Here is a 20,236-nt window from a genome sequence, read left to right on the forward strand (position 1 = left end):
AGAGTCTTCTCCAACTCCACAGTTCAAAGCATCAATTCTTTGGCAATCAGCCTTCTTCCCAGTCCAGCTCTCACATCCATACATGACCATGGGGAAAACCATAGCCTTGACTAGATGGACCGTTGTTGGCAAAGTAATGTCTCTGCTTAATATACTATCTAGGTTGGTAATAACTTTCCTTCCAAGGAGTAAGCGTCTTTTAATTTCATTGCTGCAGTCAGCATCCACAGTGATTTTGGAGCCCATGACTCTTAAGGCAGGCAAAAGAATTCCTCTGTAAAACCACCCAGGCCTGGACATTTCTTTTGGGGGAGTTTTAATAGTTACAGGGTTATTCACATTGATCTCTTTCATTGAGTAAGTTGCTGTCCTGTGTGTGTTTAAAGAAAGTAACAAGTTTCATTTTAGTTGTCAAATTTATAGCTATAGTTTTTATGGCATTATTTAAAATGCCTGTGTGGTTTCAAGTAATATCTGCTATTTTATTGATATTAGATATCTGTGTCTTTTCTTGTTCTGCCCATTTTTTTTTGAAGCAGGGTGGTTCATTTCTGCTATATTTATTAATTTTCTTTATCTTTTCCAAGAGGAAGCTTTGTTTCATTGTTTTTCTGTTTTCATTTCAACATATTTTTGCTTTTAATTTTTTGCCTTCTGCTGGTTTATTTCCCTGTACCTTTCCGAAGCTCTTGAGATGGGCACGTGGATTACAAATATGAGAGTTTCCCTCTTTTCTCTGTGTGTTTAGTGCTGTTCCTTCCAATCTCAGCACTGCTGATTTTGATATCTTGGATTTTGTATTCTCACTCGGTTTCAAGTATTTTTAAAAATTACCTTGCTTCTTCTTTGATCCATGGATCATTTGGAAGTGTTCTGTTTAGCAGCTGACGATTGCCTTTTCATTTTTCTCTTATTAGTTTCTGGTTTGATTCTGCAACTACAGTGATTGTAATCAAGCGTTTAATACTACAGTCTTCCTGGCAGGACAGAGTTTCTCCTACTAGGAATGAATGCTCAAGTTATGTGTTTGTTTGTTGTTTTTTTTTGTGTGAATCATAGGTTTGTGTTCAGACTGTACCTGTAGAGAGACTGCTTAATTAGCAAACTTTAGGTAAAATATAAACTGATGAAACATCTCTTTGGCCTTTTGAAAGTTGTTCATTTGTAAAGTATTGTGCATATCATTTCACTAGTTCACTCCTTCAGAGTTCTGACTTTATCATTATGTTATCTAAACGTATCCCAACTTAGTGATAATTGAAACATATAACTTACAATCTAAAAAAAAATCTGTCTTGAAAACCAAATATTAAAACCAATTTGTTTGACCTTTGTTCCACACAATCATTGACTCTTATTTCTGATACTGTGACTAGTATACGTTTTCTTTTCAAGAGAAACTGATCTATCATATGGAAATAGTAAACAATAAGCATATTAATGATGACATGTGACAACACACTGATCACTTAGAAAAATAAACTCAAAAGCGCATAGAATGTTAATTTGTGTTGCAGGTATAAGGTTGAGTGCATCATTTCAAGTTTCATCATTATGTTTAGGCAATGGTGTATTGTACATTTCCTTCAGCAAAGGATCTTTTCAAAAATTGTTTAAATAAGCAAGTTCTGGTATTGGAATGTACTTCATTTCAATGAACTGGCAACACCTGGTATACAGATAATGTAATTGTTCAATGACTTATGTCAAATAAATAGGCCATGGTAGAAAGAAAAATTGAGTGACTTCATCAAATAAGCTTCAAAAACAAGTTCATACTTTTTGACTGTATTCACATCTTTTTGAAATTCAGGTTATCGGGATTTCAGCTGCCTTCCTCCATCGTCAGCAGCGGCTCCATCCTTACTCTGTGGTTCACGACAGACTTCGCCGTGAGTGCCCAGGGATTCAAAGCACTGTATGAAGGTAAGATGCTTGCTATGCACCATGCACACCCACTGTCCAGACGACTTCACACTGGCCAGGAAGGTTGTTCACACAAACCAAAGCTGTTACTTCCGAGGTGGTTTTAATGGTTCAAATGTTTGACTTTTGTGTTTTGATGCTGGGAGAATGCTATTTACTGTGATGGCTCAAATTTCTGGCACAACACGTGTGTTGGCAATTTTCCTTTGTTGCTAGAGCTTTTTCATTGGAAGAATGGTTTTCTTTTGATGTGTGGCATTGAAGTTTCGAGTCTTTAGGCTGTTAATTGACAGTGTTCCTTTTCTCCAATCTTAATGCAGACAAGCTTTCTTAAAATAATTATTGGACAGTAATATTCAGAGTTGATGCCTAGGTAAAGTGAATTTCATTACATGAGTTTTGGTTGTCAAATTTGAAACTTCAAATGAAGAAAGTGATTTCATTTGGTGCTTGCAAGGCATGGGGGGGTTGTGTTTCTTTTTCTTTTTTGGTGCTTTCAGACTTTGTGCTGAAGTGACTTTGAGGTCTCACTGTCATTGTTGACTGTTTTGGACAGAAATTTCAAGAAGATAAAAGAGATTTCAACCTTTGATAGAGGGAATAATAAACATGATTGCAAAATATTCAATTTTAGGAAATTGCACTACTATATGGTAACTATAAGTGCTGGGGTCTGTTTAGTCTTGTTTCACATAGGTATTTTAATTTTTCTCTCAGGTGTAACGCAGAATCTTGTATTTTTAACATAAATTCTGAAGCACACGAACTGAAAAGAGCTACATAGGGTGGGGTTGGCCCAATCCAGTATTCACTTAGTGAGCCTTCCTGGATTAAGTCACCTCTGGGTGTTCTTTGCAGTACTCCACACACTTTGGCAAAAATCACTCTTCTTGAAAAGATAAAATCTACACATGCTTTTTGCAACTGAACTTAGCTACTATGCAATTATCAGAAAATACAAGGTTAGAATGTCCTCTTTGCAAAGGAATATAAACAGAACAATTCATCCTTTTATTTAAGTAAAGTCTTATGTGGAATGATGCTTAGAATTTTATACTAACTCTGACTCCAGTTCTTCCAGGTCACTGCTTTTATATATAAATGTGCATCCATTGCCTGAAAGAGTAACTTATCATTAAGCTCATTACTGATTACCTGGGGATCATTTAATCTTTGGAAGAGTAACAGGCTAGTTCAAGGTTAATAGGTGCTACTAGCTTTCAGATTTGCTTGTATCCACCACTTCCTGTATACCCCAGCTTCACATAATTTCTTTCTCACTTGACTATACAAAAGTGTTTCTGAAGCAATCTGTACTAGCTACTGTGAAACAGAACTTGTCCAGTCAGCACATACGGTATTTCAGAAGGTGGGTAATGCCTCAGCATTTTAGAAACCCTGGCAGTTTTCTTTCCCTTTATGACAAAGTTGATCCTTAATACTGTGTTTTGGTGAATTTCATAAGATAAATGTTGCAGAACTCTACTGACACTGAGTGACTGCCAAATGAGTAATTAAACTGAATCTTTCTGGGCTGTTGGTGGTGGTGTTTGTGGTTGTGATCATGGCATAGTGAAAAATGATTGGTGAGATTGTCTCTGTTGGGAAAATATTTATGAGTTATCAACAAAACTGGAAAAATGATGAGAAAAACAGAGCCACGAGTTAAATGCATTTTTTTTAATGTTGTTGTGTGAAGATGTTTGAAATTTTTGTTTTCAATAGTTGCATTACAATATAGTCTGACATTTACAAGTAAGTACAACTCATTATTTTGAAAGCAAAGCATTAAGATAAAAGTGCTTTGTTAGCAAAATAAAAATCATAAAATGTGCAATATCTTTATTTGTAAAATATTTTTATTAGCTTACAGATCAACTGATAAAATAAATTTGTGTTATCTGTTGAAATAAATTTAATTGCAGTCTAAATAGAAGATTAAAGATGATAATTTTTGCAGAAGAGACTAAAACTTTGTAACTATCAGCTGGTTTATCAATATCATTTCACACAGGAAATTTATACACAGCTATAACTTACCAATGTAATGGTCATGGGAAAAAGTGAGATTTATATTGAGAACAGTGTATAAAATATTCAGATACACCTATTCAGATATAATATTAAGCATAACCAATAAGTCAGAAAAATATCTAAAGTTGTAACATCGAATCCCACTTGTTTTTATACTGACAACACTGTCTTCCAAGTAATTAATATAAATCAAATAATACAATAAGTGAATTAAAATTTTAATGCTAAATCAGCTTCAGTTTTTTCTCTAGTTCTTAAATAATTACCAGTTTTTCCAGATTTGTGTTTAATTTTTTTTTATATTTATTTGTTGAATTGGGAGAAAATCTCCCAAACTTAAAAAAAAAATCTGTCTACACAAGATAGGCTTAGTAATAATCTTAACCTGGACTTAATCTGGGCACTGGACTTTATAGTTTGCTGACAGTACTTTGGGATAAGTACTATTTACATAAATTATTATTCATACATGGAGATATTAAGCTACCTAAGGAGTATGGAAGCAGTAAATTAAATTATTCTAATTAATGTGTTCAGTCATTGAATTTAACCCTGAAAATTAAATGGAGATATTTATACATGTCTTACTAATATTATTCACATATAGTAATTAGCTTTTTAAGTAGTGGGTAAGTTCATGGATTGTTGATGAAATCAACATATTTTAACTCATAAACATAGAATAATAAAATTGAAGCTACTACTTTAATAGGGTATTTTATAAAGTTATATTTCCTAGTTCTGTCACTGAACATTATTCTTCATGACCAGCCAAAGAATTTGTATGATTTTATTTGGTAAATTTATAACAAATACACTGGGATTACACATAATTTACAATGAAATGAATTACTATCAATATTCCTATGCTTGTCCAATATTTAAGCCTTAGGTTTATAAATAACATTCATTTTTTTCTACCTTCCAACTTTTTTCATCAAGATCTCAGTTACTGAAATAAAATTATTGGTATCATCACATTTATTTATGATTTAAGAAAAAAATCTTCCAGGAGGTCAGAAACTTTACATGGCATGTCAAGACACAACAGATATTGTACCATGACAAATGTGTGACAAGGCAGTCATGAGATTTAAGGACAAAGAACAAATCCATTTAGTGACACGTGACAATCTAGAATTGTGCCCCAATGAACCTGTCACTCTGATGATTTTATTTGTTTCACTTTTTAAAAGGCAAATCTTCTCTGTTCTAATATTTTGTCTTACTAGTGACAAAGTGAACTAAATATTAGAAACACTAGTGAATGTATGATGAAAATACTTTTACTCCCAGTTTTTGGTTCTGAAATCTAATTTATTTTTAAGTGACACTTCTCTCATTAATGCACATCCTGAATATCATTTCAGATGTTTCATGAATTGGTAATTTTTCATACATTAGCTTTCAATAATTTTAGTATTGGTTATATTTTAAAATTTAGTTTAGTTTTTTTTTTTTTTTTTTACCAATTGTTTACAACAATTTAGATTGACTTTTAAGATATATTTGCAGGTAAAATAAGTTTCTTTCTTTATCATATTTTTATACTCTAGTATTTGTGTAAAAAGAATTTCTATATATTATACAAGCTGCATTTAAATAGAAAGCCCCAATTCTGTGATTCAAATTGAGTCCAATGTGTACTGACTAAAATTAATATTTTTCTTCTGTAGAATATTTCTTGATAGTGTAGGGCAATTCTATTGATTGGAAACCAAATTGCCCAAGGTTTTATCCATGGGATGACTTCATTTTTTAATAAATTGGAACAGAAATTTTATGCACATTTTACCACAGAAATTACTTTTGCTGTAATTGTTTGAGGTAAAAGGAAGGTTAAATTGGATTCCTGTCTAAGGCCAACCAAATAGAAATGGTAAGAATCTATTTTCTTAAAAGATTTCTTTAAAAATCTGGGTGATATGGTAGTTAAAAAGGGAAAACAATTAACCACAATCGTAGACAGTCAAATATTTTGTCTATAAAATACTAATTTTACACATTCAACATTTATCTCACCTTCCCATGGTGCCATATTTGAATATATTGGTCTTAAAATACATTGAAATGCTTGAAATCTATAAGAATCTGACAGTTTAAAAACCGTTTTAGAAAACATACCACCGGCAGAGTGAAGAAGAATTTGACGTTACTAAATTGCAAAGATTGGCTCATGGCAGGAAACTGTATTGCATACAAAGTAACACATTAGATGGAGTGATAAAAAACAGTTGCCCACAAACATGCTTAAAGAAACTCCCTCGGGTTATAAAATTCTATTCTAGAGAAATTCTGCTCTTTCAATAATTTTTTGTCTTAAGATTATTCATTCTATTGATTATAACATTATGTCCTCGTTAAGGTATCTGTTTCTCTGTGGATAGATAGTAAATAAGTGAATGAGACATAGGTAGCCAGATGAAAAGGATAGATAGATATTCCATAGTTAAGACAGATGATAGGCAGGTCTATACATAATAAATAGGCAGACAGGTGGATGAATGCATGGATGAACAGATGCACCTAAAATGGTATAAATTCTTATATACATTTTCTTATTAAATCTTCAAGATTCCCATAAGCACAGCAAAATTACCTAATATTACTGGACAGAGAAAATGAAGTAGTGATGTATAGTAACTTAGTTTGTCAATACCTTATAGCTACTAAATAGTGAAGGGGGAAAATTAAACACCAATCTGCCTATTTCCAGATGTTGTCTTTCTTAACCATGTACTGTGTCTTCTCTGATATAATATTTGTTTACATGTATGGAAATACATCAAAATTGCATGTTTCCACATATGTGTATACACTAAGTCACGCTTATACATATATATGCATATGTGTATATATGTATATACACACACTATATATGCATGGAGCATATATGTATATCCTTATTAAATGGACACAGATTTACGCATTCTCTTTCATTTACTTATTATGCTTTTATTGAGTATCTACCAGAGACTCAGTACTGAGCTAAATGTTAGGAATACAAAGATGATGATGAGAATGGAGTTTTTTCTGAAGGAGTAGTAGGCAAAAATGACAAAATTCAGTAGAACACAGTGCAGTTGGTTCTAATAACTAGCTTTGGTGCTTGACGTGATTGGGCAGGAGGGAAGGCCAATGTACATGGGGACAGATAGAGATCATGATGGAGTTAATACTTAAGCTGTACCGCCAAGTGTTTAAAGAATGCAAGTGCTAAATGCCGACTTTGTATCAGTCATTGAATACAGGTTCTCCAAGGAAGATGGGTCACTGGGGGGTCTTTCTGAGTGAGGAAGACTTATGGGCAAAAGTGTGGAGGACAACAGCTTTCCATCCGTAAGAACTGTGGGACGCTCCCTGGTTTGTACTCAGGGCTCCTGGTAGGCCTGGAGTGTGGTCTCTCGGGCTGGCAGTGCAGTCGGGGGGTCAGGTTAATGTTGTACCAGCCCTGAGATAGAACTCTTCCTCTGTGGGATCCTCAGAAAGGCTGAATTCATCTCACTGGACAGGTAAACAGTCAGAAGCACTTTCATTTGCAAATGCTTCCATTTTACAATTTCATCACATTTTAGCTTTTAAATCATGATTGAAGTGCTTGAAATGTGTATAGATGGAAGTGGAAGAATGTGGATTAATTGAATCCTGAATTCTTGCAGCAGCTTTCCCCCGAGTAGTTAGAGGGCACCTGTTACGTCCTCTCTTGTGGTCATTTTGTTTGCATCCTTGAGGGCAGTGGGAGCTCCAAGGAAAGATTTCAATACTTGACATGTGGCTGTAAGTAAGTATTTAAAAATATCATTCGATAAAAATTCTTCACTCAGCCCTACCTTAATTACATCCAGTAGTTCAAATTTCTTACCCTCAAAACCCAAAAGGAGAATTGATAATAGGTGTCACAGTTAGCTGATAGGAATTTGATTTTCTCTTTGGTTAACATATCTTCTTATCTAGAAGTTTCTAAAACACACACAGACACCTCCCAAAAAATAAACTCTAATGGTTTAAAGGGGGCTTCCCTGGTGGCTCAGCTGGTAAAGAGTCCGCCTGCAATGTGGGAGACCTGGGTTCGATCCCTGGGTTGGGAAGATCCCCTGGAGGAGGGAAAGGCTACCCACTCCAGTATCCTGGCCTGGAGAATCCATGGACTGTGTAGTCCACGGGGTCGCAAAGAGTCGGACACGACTGAGCGCCTTTCAATGGTTTAAAGACAAAGAGTTTTGATGACCCACTACATATTCAAGCATTTCTTCTTTAAAAAATAATGGACTCCATATAGGCCATTCAGTTAAACCTGTGAAAACTTAAATGGATTGATTTCCTTTATTATGGATTTATTTTGGGGTAGAGAATGGGCTTCGTGTTCATAAACTACTTAGATTTTCACCAGGGAAATGTGAATCTTGGCGGCAGGGCAGACCTTTCATTCCAGCGTCATTAGGTAATTAACTCCGTGGTGGGCGGGGCTTCTCACTGAGAGTGTTTCTTGTTCCCTGAATGCATTTGGCATTTCCCTCTGACACATCCCTCAAGTAGAATTTTCTTTCCTTTAACATCCATGGATCTGGATTTAGAAAGAACAGCTAGATTATTACCCTTCAAGCTCAAAGCTTTATTTAGGATGTCAGCACTGATTTATTTCTCCCTTGAAGTGATTATCCAAACTCAACCTGAATTAAAGCGTGGAACGTGAATGACCCACCTGGCAGGAGAGAAGCATTTCCACTTGAAGAAAGTGAAGGTGGAGGAACAGCAGTTAGCTGTCCATTAGCCAATGCTTTACCATTACTTTGGATTTATAACAATTACTGAGGCTAAAACGAAGCGGAAGCGTCTAGAATTACTTTCCTTTTGACTGTTAGGTCCTCTAGGCTGGTGAACCCAGGTGAGGACGTAACTTATTGAGGACACACTTCCCCTGGTGGTGGACAGCAAAGCGGGCAGTCCTCACGTCGGTCCTCCCTGAGGCTTGGATGCCAGAGCCTTGTCCCTCTTTTGTTTTTGATTTGCAGGGTGTTCAGGTAGGTGGCTCAGACTACAATGCGGGAGACCTGGGTTTGATCCCTGGGTCGGCAAGATCCCCTGGAAAAGAAAAGGACGACCCACTCCAGTACTCTTGCCTGGAAAATCCCATAGAGGGAGCAGCCTGGTAGGCTACAGTCCATGGGGTCGCAAAGAATAGGACACGACTGAGTGAATCACTTTCTCTCTTTTCTTTCAGCCATAGGCACAATAGGACCACTCTTCAAAGGTTTTGGAATGGCACTTGAAATTAATTATTCCTGTTAGTAACATGAACACTAACATCTACAAAAAGTGCAGAGATAGGAGAGAAGTAGTGACTTTCTCAAAGTTCAACTAGGTCAATCAGATGTTGGTTCAGAGCAGGAAGACCTGAACGGATGCACAGCTTTGTATGTGTGTGTGTGTTTTTTCCACAGGAAACCTTTCATAGACTTCACCAAGGTCTCAGTTGTTTCATAACTTACATAAAGGTCGTAATGGTTGATAATATTAGCTCTGCTACCCCGAGGCATCAAATGTTCCTTAACCTGATTTCTGCTGCTTATCTCTTACTTCTGTTGTTTTGATTCTGATACCGGGTTATAGTTGGGCTTCATAGATGGGCCTTGAATCTGGGGTGGACTAGGGCTGTCCTGTCAGTGTGGATGATCTGGTTCCTGTGAATTGTAGTCTATTAATTTGGCATTTTGATTTTATGTGTTCTGTGAACTTAATATGTTTTCCCTTGAGAGATGATTTTGTTCTCTGTGTACTAGAAAATCCAGTTTCTGATTCAGTAAGAGTGGATAGCAGTGATCCACCAAGATCATAAATTCTACTGTGGGACCTGTTTAGTGATATTAAGTTAGTCGTTTTCCCTGGTGAGACACCAGTGCATGCACACACACTGTACACAGTCACACTCTTTATATCATCATGCACAATTTATCTTCAGACATTATCCTAAGAAATTATTTTCTTTAAAGCATTTGGTACTGTTCAAATAGTTTTAGTCATATGTGTATTGACTTAAGGGGACATTCATGATGCAAGAAAGTGGAAAAATGCAGTATAATCTGATTTTGTAGAAAATAACTTTTAAATGTTCTTGTATATGTGTGTATGCACACGTGTGTGTGTATGTGTATCCATCATCCATATATTTGTATAGCATAAGCCCCTATGAGTACCCAAAAAAATACAGGAGGATACCTGAACTGTTAATAAACATGTATGTGGGAGTGATTGAAATACTTAAGAAGATGAATAGCTTGGTTTTTCTCTATATTATTGAGTTATGTAGCTTGTTGCAGTGGGTATTTAAAAAAATCAAGTAATGAACCTAGTAAAGGGGAAAACATGTAGAGTATGCTAGAAATGGATATCCTTAAATGAATCTCTGGGTCGTACATGGAAATAAAATATCAAGTGGGCCAGGTAATTTTAAGTAATTCCGTATCATTTTCAAATGGCTGAGTTCATGGGTTCTAAAGCCAACACTGGCATGGAAATAGTGGTCTATCTAAAAGGGACTTAATAAAAGGTAAATAAATTCCACAGAAAAGACATCCTCAGTATTGCTGTTCAATAACAAAGGAAGGGTTGGTCAATACTTCACCTCCCATAGTGTAATTGTATTTGTGTTTCTTAAGATTTGTCTTCATGATGATAATTCAAGTTTTACCCTTTGTACCCACTCATCTCCCAAGACTTTTCTTTTTTTGTGTGTGGATCTTTTGCAATGATATCTTGTGTCATAGACAAGTTGCCCCAAGTTAATATGCATATTGTGTTTGGCAATAAGTAATCTCAGATAATGTGGGAGAAAAGTGATCATTATTTAGATGAAATAAAACATGTTCAGGGTGGTTTGGGTGTCAGTTCAGTTCAGTTCAGTTCAGTCGCTCAGTCGTGTCCGACTCTCCGCGACCCCATGAATCACAGTAGTAATTAATTATTATTTAAAATGAAACTTATAAGCAAAAATAATGAGATTGTATGATTTTTTTCTTAAAATTCTCTTTTTTGGCTATCATTGGTCCTTAATGAGCCACTCAATATGCTAGAAATTAGATGACCTCTCTATTTAAACACCCTCAGGTCTTGGCTTCCTACCATCCTGCTACTCGAAATGGGAAGGTTGGCAAAATTAATTTCTTAAATGTTTACATGTGGGTGGTACACAGATTCTGAGTGTGGGTTCAAGCCAGCTTCTCAATCACTGAGTATGACCATTGGATAAATTACTTAAGCCCTTACTGTATCAAATCCTTCATTTATAAAATTCCAACCTTGAAATTGTTACAAGATCTAGAGAAGCTGAGGTCTTTATACCACATAGCTCTGTCCTTGATATACAACACTTCTAATTTATTCTTCCGGCTCTGCAATACTTGCACAGAGAATGACCTCAGTAAGTGCAGTGGGTGGTTATTTCTTCTAAATTGGGAATTACAGAGTCTTCTTCACTGCTTAAGACTGTCTCATTTTATGCTCATTTCCCCTCGTGCTGTCTTATTCTTGGGACACCTTTGTCTACCTCTATCCCAACTTCTTTGTGCATTGTGTTTCTTCAGCTTAAAAAAAAAGGAGTCTTTCAAGTGAAAGTGCAAAAAACAGATTCATCCCTGGTGTAGTGGTGAGTGGCTCTTTCTGCTTTTAGGACTAGCTGGCAAGTTGTACACTGTGTAATGTCAGAATTTTTTTCTTAACTAGGTAGGCAGTTTTGCTCTTGTTTTGTGGTTGATTTATTTAGTCTTTAGTCTACAGTAAGAAGAATATATTAATACAAAGAGGTCACTGAGGAAAGGTAAAGTTACATTTTTACTCTAGCTTCTGGTTATAGAAGGAGATGACTAAGAATGAGATTTATTTGAACTATAAAAAGAAAAGTATACAATCATCCATGGGCTGAAATCAAAAAAGATCCAATAATGCTAGAAATGCACATTATAAATTAGGACAAAAATATATTACAATTTGATAAATCAAAATTAGTTTTAGGGAAGGAGACCTGCCTTTCCTCTTCAGGTCCTTTTGGGAGAGAAATGGAAATTATATGAACTATAGTCGGCTGGTAGCCCTGTACAAAAGTTAAGCTTCAAGCAGATGCTTCACTGTCTGATACACAGTGGAATTAATGCCAAATGCCTGCTCAAATGACAGAAATAGAAATATTTGTTTAGGTGCAAAGTTTTCAACTCAGTCTACAGGCAATTCAGGGTTCATTTCCGACTTTGCAATTACCATGTAAATTTGTTATTGTTTCTGAGACTCTTCTAGCGAAGGTTAGTGGGTCACTGAATATCAAAGAAACATCTGTAGTGCAAAGTCTAAGCACATTTTTCAAAGAATGTGTTAACTTTAAAAATCTCCAACTTTATTGACAATTTGTTTCCTCTTTTTAAAGTTACTTTCTTTAAGTGTAGGGAGAAACTGTAATTTTCTGTTTGGCCAAAAAGTCCAGTTGGCTAACTTTTGGCCAACTGAATATAATCTCTTCTGAATTATATATATGATATTGACCTGTATACGATTCATATTCTGAGGTTGCAACTTGTCTATGACCCAAGATATTATTGCAAAAGATCAACAATAAAGAGAAAAGTCTTGGGAGATGAGTGAGTACATAGGATAAAACTTGAATTATCATCATGAAGACAAATCAATCATGGATTTATTGTTAGTTTCAACAAAATAAGCCATAGATTTTATTGAAAAACTTGAAAGAGCATCATATAAAATTATACTACGTGTTTGTGAATGTTCTATAATCAGTCATTACTTACCATTTTAATTGTTTATTTCACTCCTTTGTGCAACTGGACATGGAACAGCAGACTGGTTCCAAACCGGGAAAGGAGTATGTTAAGGCTGTATATTGTCACACTGCTTATTTAACTTATATGCAGAGTACATCATGCGAAATGCCAGGCTGGATGAAGCACAAGCTGGAATCAAAATTGCCAGGAGAAATGTCAATAAACTCAGATATACACATGATGCCACCCTTATGGCAGAAAACAAAAATAAGCTAAAGAGCCTCTTGATGAAAGTGAAAGAGGAGAGTGAAAAAAAAAAGTTGGCTAAAACTCAGTATTCAGAAAACTAAGATCATGACATTCGGTCCCATCACTTCATGGGAAATAGATCAGGCAACAATGGAAATAGTGACAGACTTTATTTTTTTGGACTGAAAAATCACTGCAGATGGTGATTGCAGCCATGAAATTAAAAGACGCTTGCTCCTTGGAAGAAAAGTTATAACCAACCTAGACAGCATATTGGGCTTCCCTGGTGGCTCAGAGGTTAAAGCGTCTGCCTCCAATGCAGGAGACCTGGGTTTGATCCCTGGGTCGGGAAGATCCCCTGGAGAAGGAAATGGCAACCAACTCCAGTATTCTTGCCTGGAGAATCCCATGGATGGAGGAGCCTGGTAAGCTACAGTCCACTGGGTTGCAGAGAGTCGGACATGACTGAAAAACTTCACTTCACTTCAGACAGCATATTAAAAAGCAGACATTGCCAACAAAGGTCCATCTAGTCAAATCTATGGTTTTTCCGGTAGTCATGTATGGATGTGAGAGTTGGACTGTAAAGAAATCTGAGCGCAGAAGAATTGATGCTTTTGAACTGTGGTGTTGGAGAAGACTCTTGAGAGTCCCCTGGACTCCAAGGAGATCCAACCAGTCCATTCTAAAGATCAGTCCTGGGTGTTCATTGGAAGGACTAATGCTAAAGCTGAAACTCCAATCCTTTGGCCACCTCATGTGACGGGTTGACTCACTGGAAAAAACTCTGATGCTTGGAGGGATTGGGGGCGGGAGGAGAAGGGAACGACAGAGAATGAGATGGCTGGATGGCATCACCGACTCGATGGACATGAGTTTGAGTGAACTCTGGGAGTTGGTGATGGACAGGGAGGCCTGGCGTGCTGTGATTCATGGGGTCTCAGAGTCGGACACAACTGAGCGACTGAACTGAACTGAACTGAACTGAAGTATTAACCAAAAGAATAAGATACAGAAATGAAAGTGAACATTCAAGTAATGAAAGGCAGTATTTTTTCATTTATTTGCATTCTCCACTGTATTTTCATTTATTTGTATTTAAATATTTTTTTCTAAAACCTCATAGTGGAGACTGTGGGCTGCAAACACTTCCCCTTGTGACAGCAGAGGGTGAAATGCCCTTTCTAGTCATTGCCTGTATGTTCTACTTGCTTCCTCGCAGACATCCTTGACATTGGTTCTTTTAAAATATGACCTTATATTTCTTTCTTATCCTCAGGAGTTAAAAAATAAAACAAACAAAAAATACACCATTTAACAAAAGTAGACTAGCCTTGGGCATGTCAATTTACAACATGAGTTTATTTGTATAGCTCCTGTTAAGATGCAGTAGTCATTTTAATCATATATCTTCTAAGTGTTAATTTTGTTTTTCCAAGCGTACATCCACTTTTCTTAAAATATGCTTTTAAATATTAAGATAATGGAATGGAAAACCACATTTTGGAAGGAGAGGAGGGTGGGTAAGTGGACATCTGGTGTGCGGGGGACATCTGAGTTTTCTCCTGCAGTTCCGCCTGGGTGTGGGAGGGTAGCAAATGGGAGATTTTGTGCAGGAATACGATGGAACACGTTTTAGATCTGGATGTGTTATCCATCTCAACAAATAAAATTGGGGTTTCAACATTCAGCATCTTTTTTTTAAGACTTTCACACTTGCTCAAAATCTTCCCATATGCCACAATTCTGACATGTGTATCAAAATTTACATATTTACTTGTTTTTTTGGAAGGAAAACTCAGATGCATGAATCACAAGAGTAACTATGGGTTTTTATCTTAGTGTAGTGATAGCAAATTATTTTTGTATTTAAGTTCACTAAGTCAAAGGAACTAGTTAGCATGTGGTTATAATTAATGCTTATACATTTAGACTGAGGTTTTAAAAAATTGAATCATTTCACTTATAAACTACTGGATAAAATAAATATTGGAAGACTTCCTGATGCCAGGAAAGCTTGAAGGCAAAAGGAGAAGGGAATAGTAGAGGATGAGATGGTTAGATAGCATCACTGACTCAGTGGACATGGATTTGAGACAACTCCAGGAGATAGTGGAGGACAGGGGAGCCTGGAGTGCTGTACACCATGAGGTCGCCAAGAGTCAGACATGGCTTAGTGATTCAACAACAGCAACAATGAAACAGATACAATTTTCTCTCTCTATTTAAGCAATAATGAGATACAACATTACAATGAAACACAACATTTATAATATTCTTCAGGTGGTATATTAGCCACATTTAATATATTTAAAAGTTCTTTCAACAAACTTCATATAAGGTGCCATGTAGCCTATTAAACCTTAGAGTCATATTAATGGTTTATAATAAAAAATACTTTATCATATTTTAATTTTCATTTAATCCTTAACGCTTTATGAGTAAGTCCTTTATTCCTATAGAGAGACAGCAGTTTTCCAAGTTTTGACCTCTAGAGGCAGAGAAGAGCTGGGATTAGGTGTGGTCCCTCTAAAGGGAACTGGACAGCTTTTTCTGTCAAAGGCCAGAAAGTAGATATTTGTGGCTTTGCAGTTTGATCTTTGCCCAAGTATTCAGTTCTTCTGATATAATGTGAGGGTGATTGTCACTCTGCATGGCTTGATAAAGTTAATAAATAAAGCTTTATTAACAAAGATAGGCAGCCACCGTGTAGGACCCTGACCTACGGGAAAGTCAGAGTTCTTTCCTCTCCTTGGGAAGTCAGCTGTTCTTTTCCTGTGTCAGTTTTGCTTTTTATGTAACCCATTTTCTCAATGCCCAGTCAAAAATGTAAGTGGACTCTGCAGAAGGCTGACAATCGATGGATGGAACAAGTGAGACAACTTTGATAGTTACCCGAGTCCAGCACAGGGTGACTCAGGCGCGAGCCTCAGTGAATCCAGTCCTTGTTAAGTGGGCACTCACTGCATTGTCTGTTGTTTGCACACAGAGCTTGTTTGCAAGGTTTACCTTTGTATCTGTGTGTGTACGACACAGCAGCAATAGTGTCTGCAGTTCGTGCAGTGTGAAGTCCCAGCTTTCCAAGATTCCTTTTTGTGTGTATTTTGTACTCAGAAGCTCCTGTGTTGACAGGCTTCATGCTTTGATTTCAACCCCAAAGGTCTTCCTTAAACTTCTTAGTGTAAAATGTAATATCAACCATTTCAAGTTCCTACTTAAATCTTATCCATGCCCAGAGAAATTAATAGAAATTTTGTTAGAGGTGGCTGCTGATAGACAATTTTCATGTTTCTGGGAAAATTGTTTTATTTTTAGTTTAAGATATAATTTTCTTAGAACATGCATTGTCACATATATTTCCTTAAACTTTGGTGTTTTAATTGTGGCAAGTTAACCAGTGGAGGCCTGTATCATCTCTCGTTGTACCCTCCAAGGAAAAGCATGTGATGTATGTCCCGGTACCCTGGGAAGGTGGGGACACTTTACGGTGCAAATTGGCGCCAGTGAGAACATCCGACTCAGCACAGCTAAATTGTAATACGGGCACCGCTCTGCTCACTGCCATCTGACAGCTGTTTGGTTCCTCTGTGAAGTGAATTAGTGCTGTCATTTTACTAATAGACCAAAAATAAAATCGCTGGCATTGTTTCCAGCCACCAGTTCTCATAGAAGCCGGTCGAGATGAATTGCCCTCTGCCTGGTCACAGGCATGCCTGTTATGGAGCAGGCCAGCAGAACATGAGGCATGATTCAGAATGCTAATGGAGAGCAATGGAGGGCTTCTCCAAGAGCGCTGCCTGGGGGGCCCTGAAAATAACCCCAGATGTTTCTGATCTCCAGGGTGTCTGCCTTTTCAGGTGAGTCTCTAGACACCCACCCCTCCAGCCTGGAGCTTTCATGTATGATCATGCACCAAACTGAACTCAGACACATCTAAAGCTTTTTTTATGTGTCTGGTCTTGTGCAAACTCTAAGCATGATTTTGTGAGAAACAAGAGCGATGCATCCTGCCGTGTGGAGCTTCCCAATGAGAAGGGCTGTGTGTCTTGCACAGGGATCGTGTGATGCCCTGCAGAGCTCTGTCCGTGTGCTTCTTTTTGATCATCATCATCGACAACGGCAATGACAACAAAACCCTGATGTTTTGTGTCATGTTATTATGTATCCAGGGGAATGGTTTCTGCTGTTTATATTACATTTATTCACTTAGCTGCTAGCTGTTTTACATGATCTCAACTTTTTTAAACCATCCTGATACAATACAGAGAATCGATAAACTGGTATCCCAAGGACCCTAACCTCATCAGATCCTCATGAAAAACTGAAGCTAAGCACTGTAGCAGTCGTGCTCACACAACTAGCGGGTGGCTGGGGCCAGAACTGACACAATTTCTACTCTGAGAATATGGAGAAGCAAGAAACTATTGTGTGAAACTAGGTGGCAGTTCCTTCAGGCTATTAAGATAGTATCATTTTTTTTTCACTTGTCTTTTCCAAGCTAAGCATTCCCAGTCCATGGAAAAGCATCAGTTTGAGGGACTAAAAGACCAAAACCCTCCTTTGAGTAAGGCACCTTGTGTTGCATTGTCTTGTCTGAAGTGGGGGTGCCTTCCGGATATTAGCTGTTGGCTGGGGAGTGCAGAGAGCTAAGGTGCTTTTTCTGAGGGACATCTTTCTACCAGGGCAGCACTGATGAGAGAGGTGGTGCGGTCTGTGCTTACACTCTGTGGGCTCTGCAATAGATCACCTCCAGTCTTAGTACTTTTTATCACTGTTCTGACCCCAGTTTTATTACTCTTTCTTGCCTTGCATAAACTATTTAACCCCTTGTTGCCTCAGCTTCCACCTTTTAAAGCCATAATAACAACAGAATTAACGCCATCATAGGCTACTCAGAAGAATTAGTGAGTTTAGTGTACGCTGCTTAGAGGCGTGTCTCATACAGAGGCAGTGCCACTGTTTCTGTTACTAGAGTCTTGTTTAGTCACAGAAGGTTCCTTAGTTTAAGTCCTGCTTTTAGTTAATTAGCTTGTCACTGAGTTGTGTCCAACTCTTTGCACTTCCATGGACTGTAGCCTGTCGAGCGCTTCTGTCCATGGAATTCTCCTGCTTACGGCTCTCCAAGTTTAATTTCTTTTTAATAGCATTAACCAAAATAATATTAAACATATCCAAATAAAATTTAAACATGAATATTATCATATAAATATATATTAGTACTGCAGACACAATGTAAATACATGTAAATAGTATAATATAAATATTAATTATGTATTAAATGTAAGATCATAACTTACTACTAGCCAAAACTCAATTGGGTTTTTCAATTTTTATATTTAATGATAGTAAATATTATCTTTAGAAATGTACTTTTCCTGCTTCCACTTACCCCACCTTCCCCATCTTTGTATTAATATTTATCATTAAATACATGTCTATAAGCCAGAGCAATTTTTACATAAATCCTTTCCATGCAAAACTTGCATGTGGGATTTTGGTAAATGTTAGATGAAAAATGAAATGATTGGAAAATGCAAGATTAAATGAAGGTAAATAAGTTTCTTGAGAAGATGTTAAAACCAGAGTGAAAGCTGCTTCTTCAGCAGCACCTTTAATATCCCCAAGATCATGTGAGTTTCACAAGAGGGTTTTGTGAGCTGTGTTTGCCAAGCTTGGTGGGACTGCAGAAATTAATTTTCAGGGAGGATCTCATTAGGTTAGGGTCCCTGGGATACCACTTTAAGGAAAAAAAAATGCTCTATCCCCCTGTTCTCTTCCCCAGCTTCCTGTGTCCGTTTGCAGCAGGACGCATGCCCCATTCTCCAGGGATGCAGGTGTCTTATCTGGGCGCACTCTGATAAGTGCAGTCAAGGTCACAACGGCCTTGGTCCAGAAGACGGGCCATCTTAGGGCTGGTCCGCCTGGTCCCACTGGTCTACACACTGAGGCCGTTACTGGAGAAGATGCCTCCCATCTGCATAGGAAGACAAACAAATGGAGATGTTTCCACCTTCAAAAGACCTTTTAAAAAGAGCATCTTCATCACTGAATTTACTGGATGGTCATTTTACGGGTTAGAATAAGTGATTTTGGAGCATAGCCTTTGGGTGTTACCACATACTGACCTTCGGCTTCCCTGATAGCTCAGTTGGTAAAGAATCTGCCTGCACTGCAGGAGACCCCAGTTCAATTCCTGGATCGGGAAGATCCCCTGGAGAAGGGATAGGCTACCCATTCCTGTAGTCTTGGGCTTCCCTGGTGGCTCAGCTGGTAAAGAATCTGACTGCAATGCGGGAGACCTGGATTCAATCCCTAGGTTGGGAAGATCCCCTGGAGAAGGGAAAGGCTACCCACTCCAGTATTCTGGCCTGGAGAATTCCAAAGAGTCGGACATGACTGAGCGACTCTCACTCACTCACACACTGACCTTCAGTGAGGCAGACCCTCCCTGGGCAATTAGGACTCAGAGCACCTTCCCTAGATAGACTAACTGAGGAGGGATATCAGCAGTGAGGTATGATCTGTGTTTGTCATATTCGTTTATGAAATAATCATTTTAGGCAAGATACAGTATAAATAACAATAGTATAAATAGCACTTAAAATATAATGTAAATAACAACACAGATTTCGTTACAGCAATCTGACTCAGTGTGAATGGGCTCATTTACATATATTAAGTGATAGACATTAATGAGTTAAAAAAACTAATCATCCCATTCTATATCATCATCTTCAAAAGTGATTTTGATTTCCTTTATACTAATGATATTTAAATTGCAATGATTTCCACATAACTTGAATGATTTCCACCTATGCTATGTTTATTAATCCATTTTAGAGAACTATGAAAAGCTATAATTGGGGATGATTTTGTCAACTATAGAATTTGGAATATTAAGTTGTCTATAACATATTTACAACACCTTATGCAGCAAATTATGTTAAATTTAAATTAGGTGATTTCTACACAATCAAGATTGCCAATATTAAAGTTGATAGAATAGAAACCTTTATTTATTGTGTTTGTTTATAAAATTAACATTTTCTGTTAACATTCATTGGCCATTTACTCTATGTTGGACATTTTCTAGAGGTTAGATATACAATATTAGACTAAACGGCAGAATCTCCAGGCTGCCTTTTAATTCCAGTTGAGAACTAATAAATGACTACAGAATACAAATACATAGTACATCACACAGTGACCAGTGTTGTGGACACACGCAGGTCAGGGAAGGCATTGCCAGACTAGAGACTGAG

The 20,236-nt window shown here is 37.2% G+C and overlaps 1 protein-coding gene across 1 annotated transcript in view; it reads left to right on the forward strand.

Annotated features, from left to right (window-relative positions):
- CSMD1 (CUB and Sushi multiple domains 1) overlaps positions 1–20,236 on the forward strand; it is a 1,848,896-nt gene that overhangs the window by 367,559 nt on the left and 1,461,101 nt on the right. The window contains exon 4 of the mRNA XM_088832674.1: positions 1,814–1,926. Within this exon, the coding sequence (XP_088688800.1) occupies positions 1,814–1,926 (113 nt within the window). The remainder of the gene's footprint in view (positions 1–1,813; positions 1,927–20,236) is intronic.

The sequence above is a fragment of the Moschus berezovskii genome, chromosome 26 (assembly GCF_049115385.1).
Source record: "Moschus berezovskii isolate FMDL1 chromosome 26, NW_MosBer_1.0, whole genome shotgun sequence".
NCBI lineage: Eukaryota > Metazoa > Chordata > Mammalia > Artiodactyla > Moschidae > Moschus > Moschus berezovskii.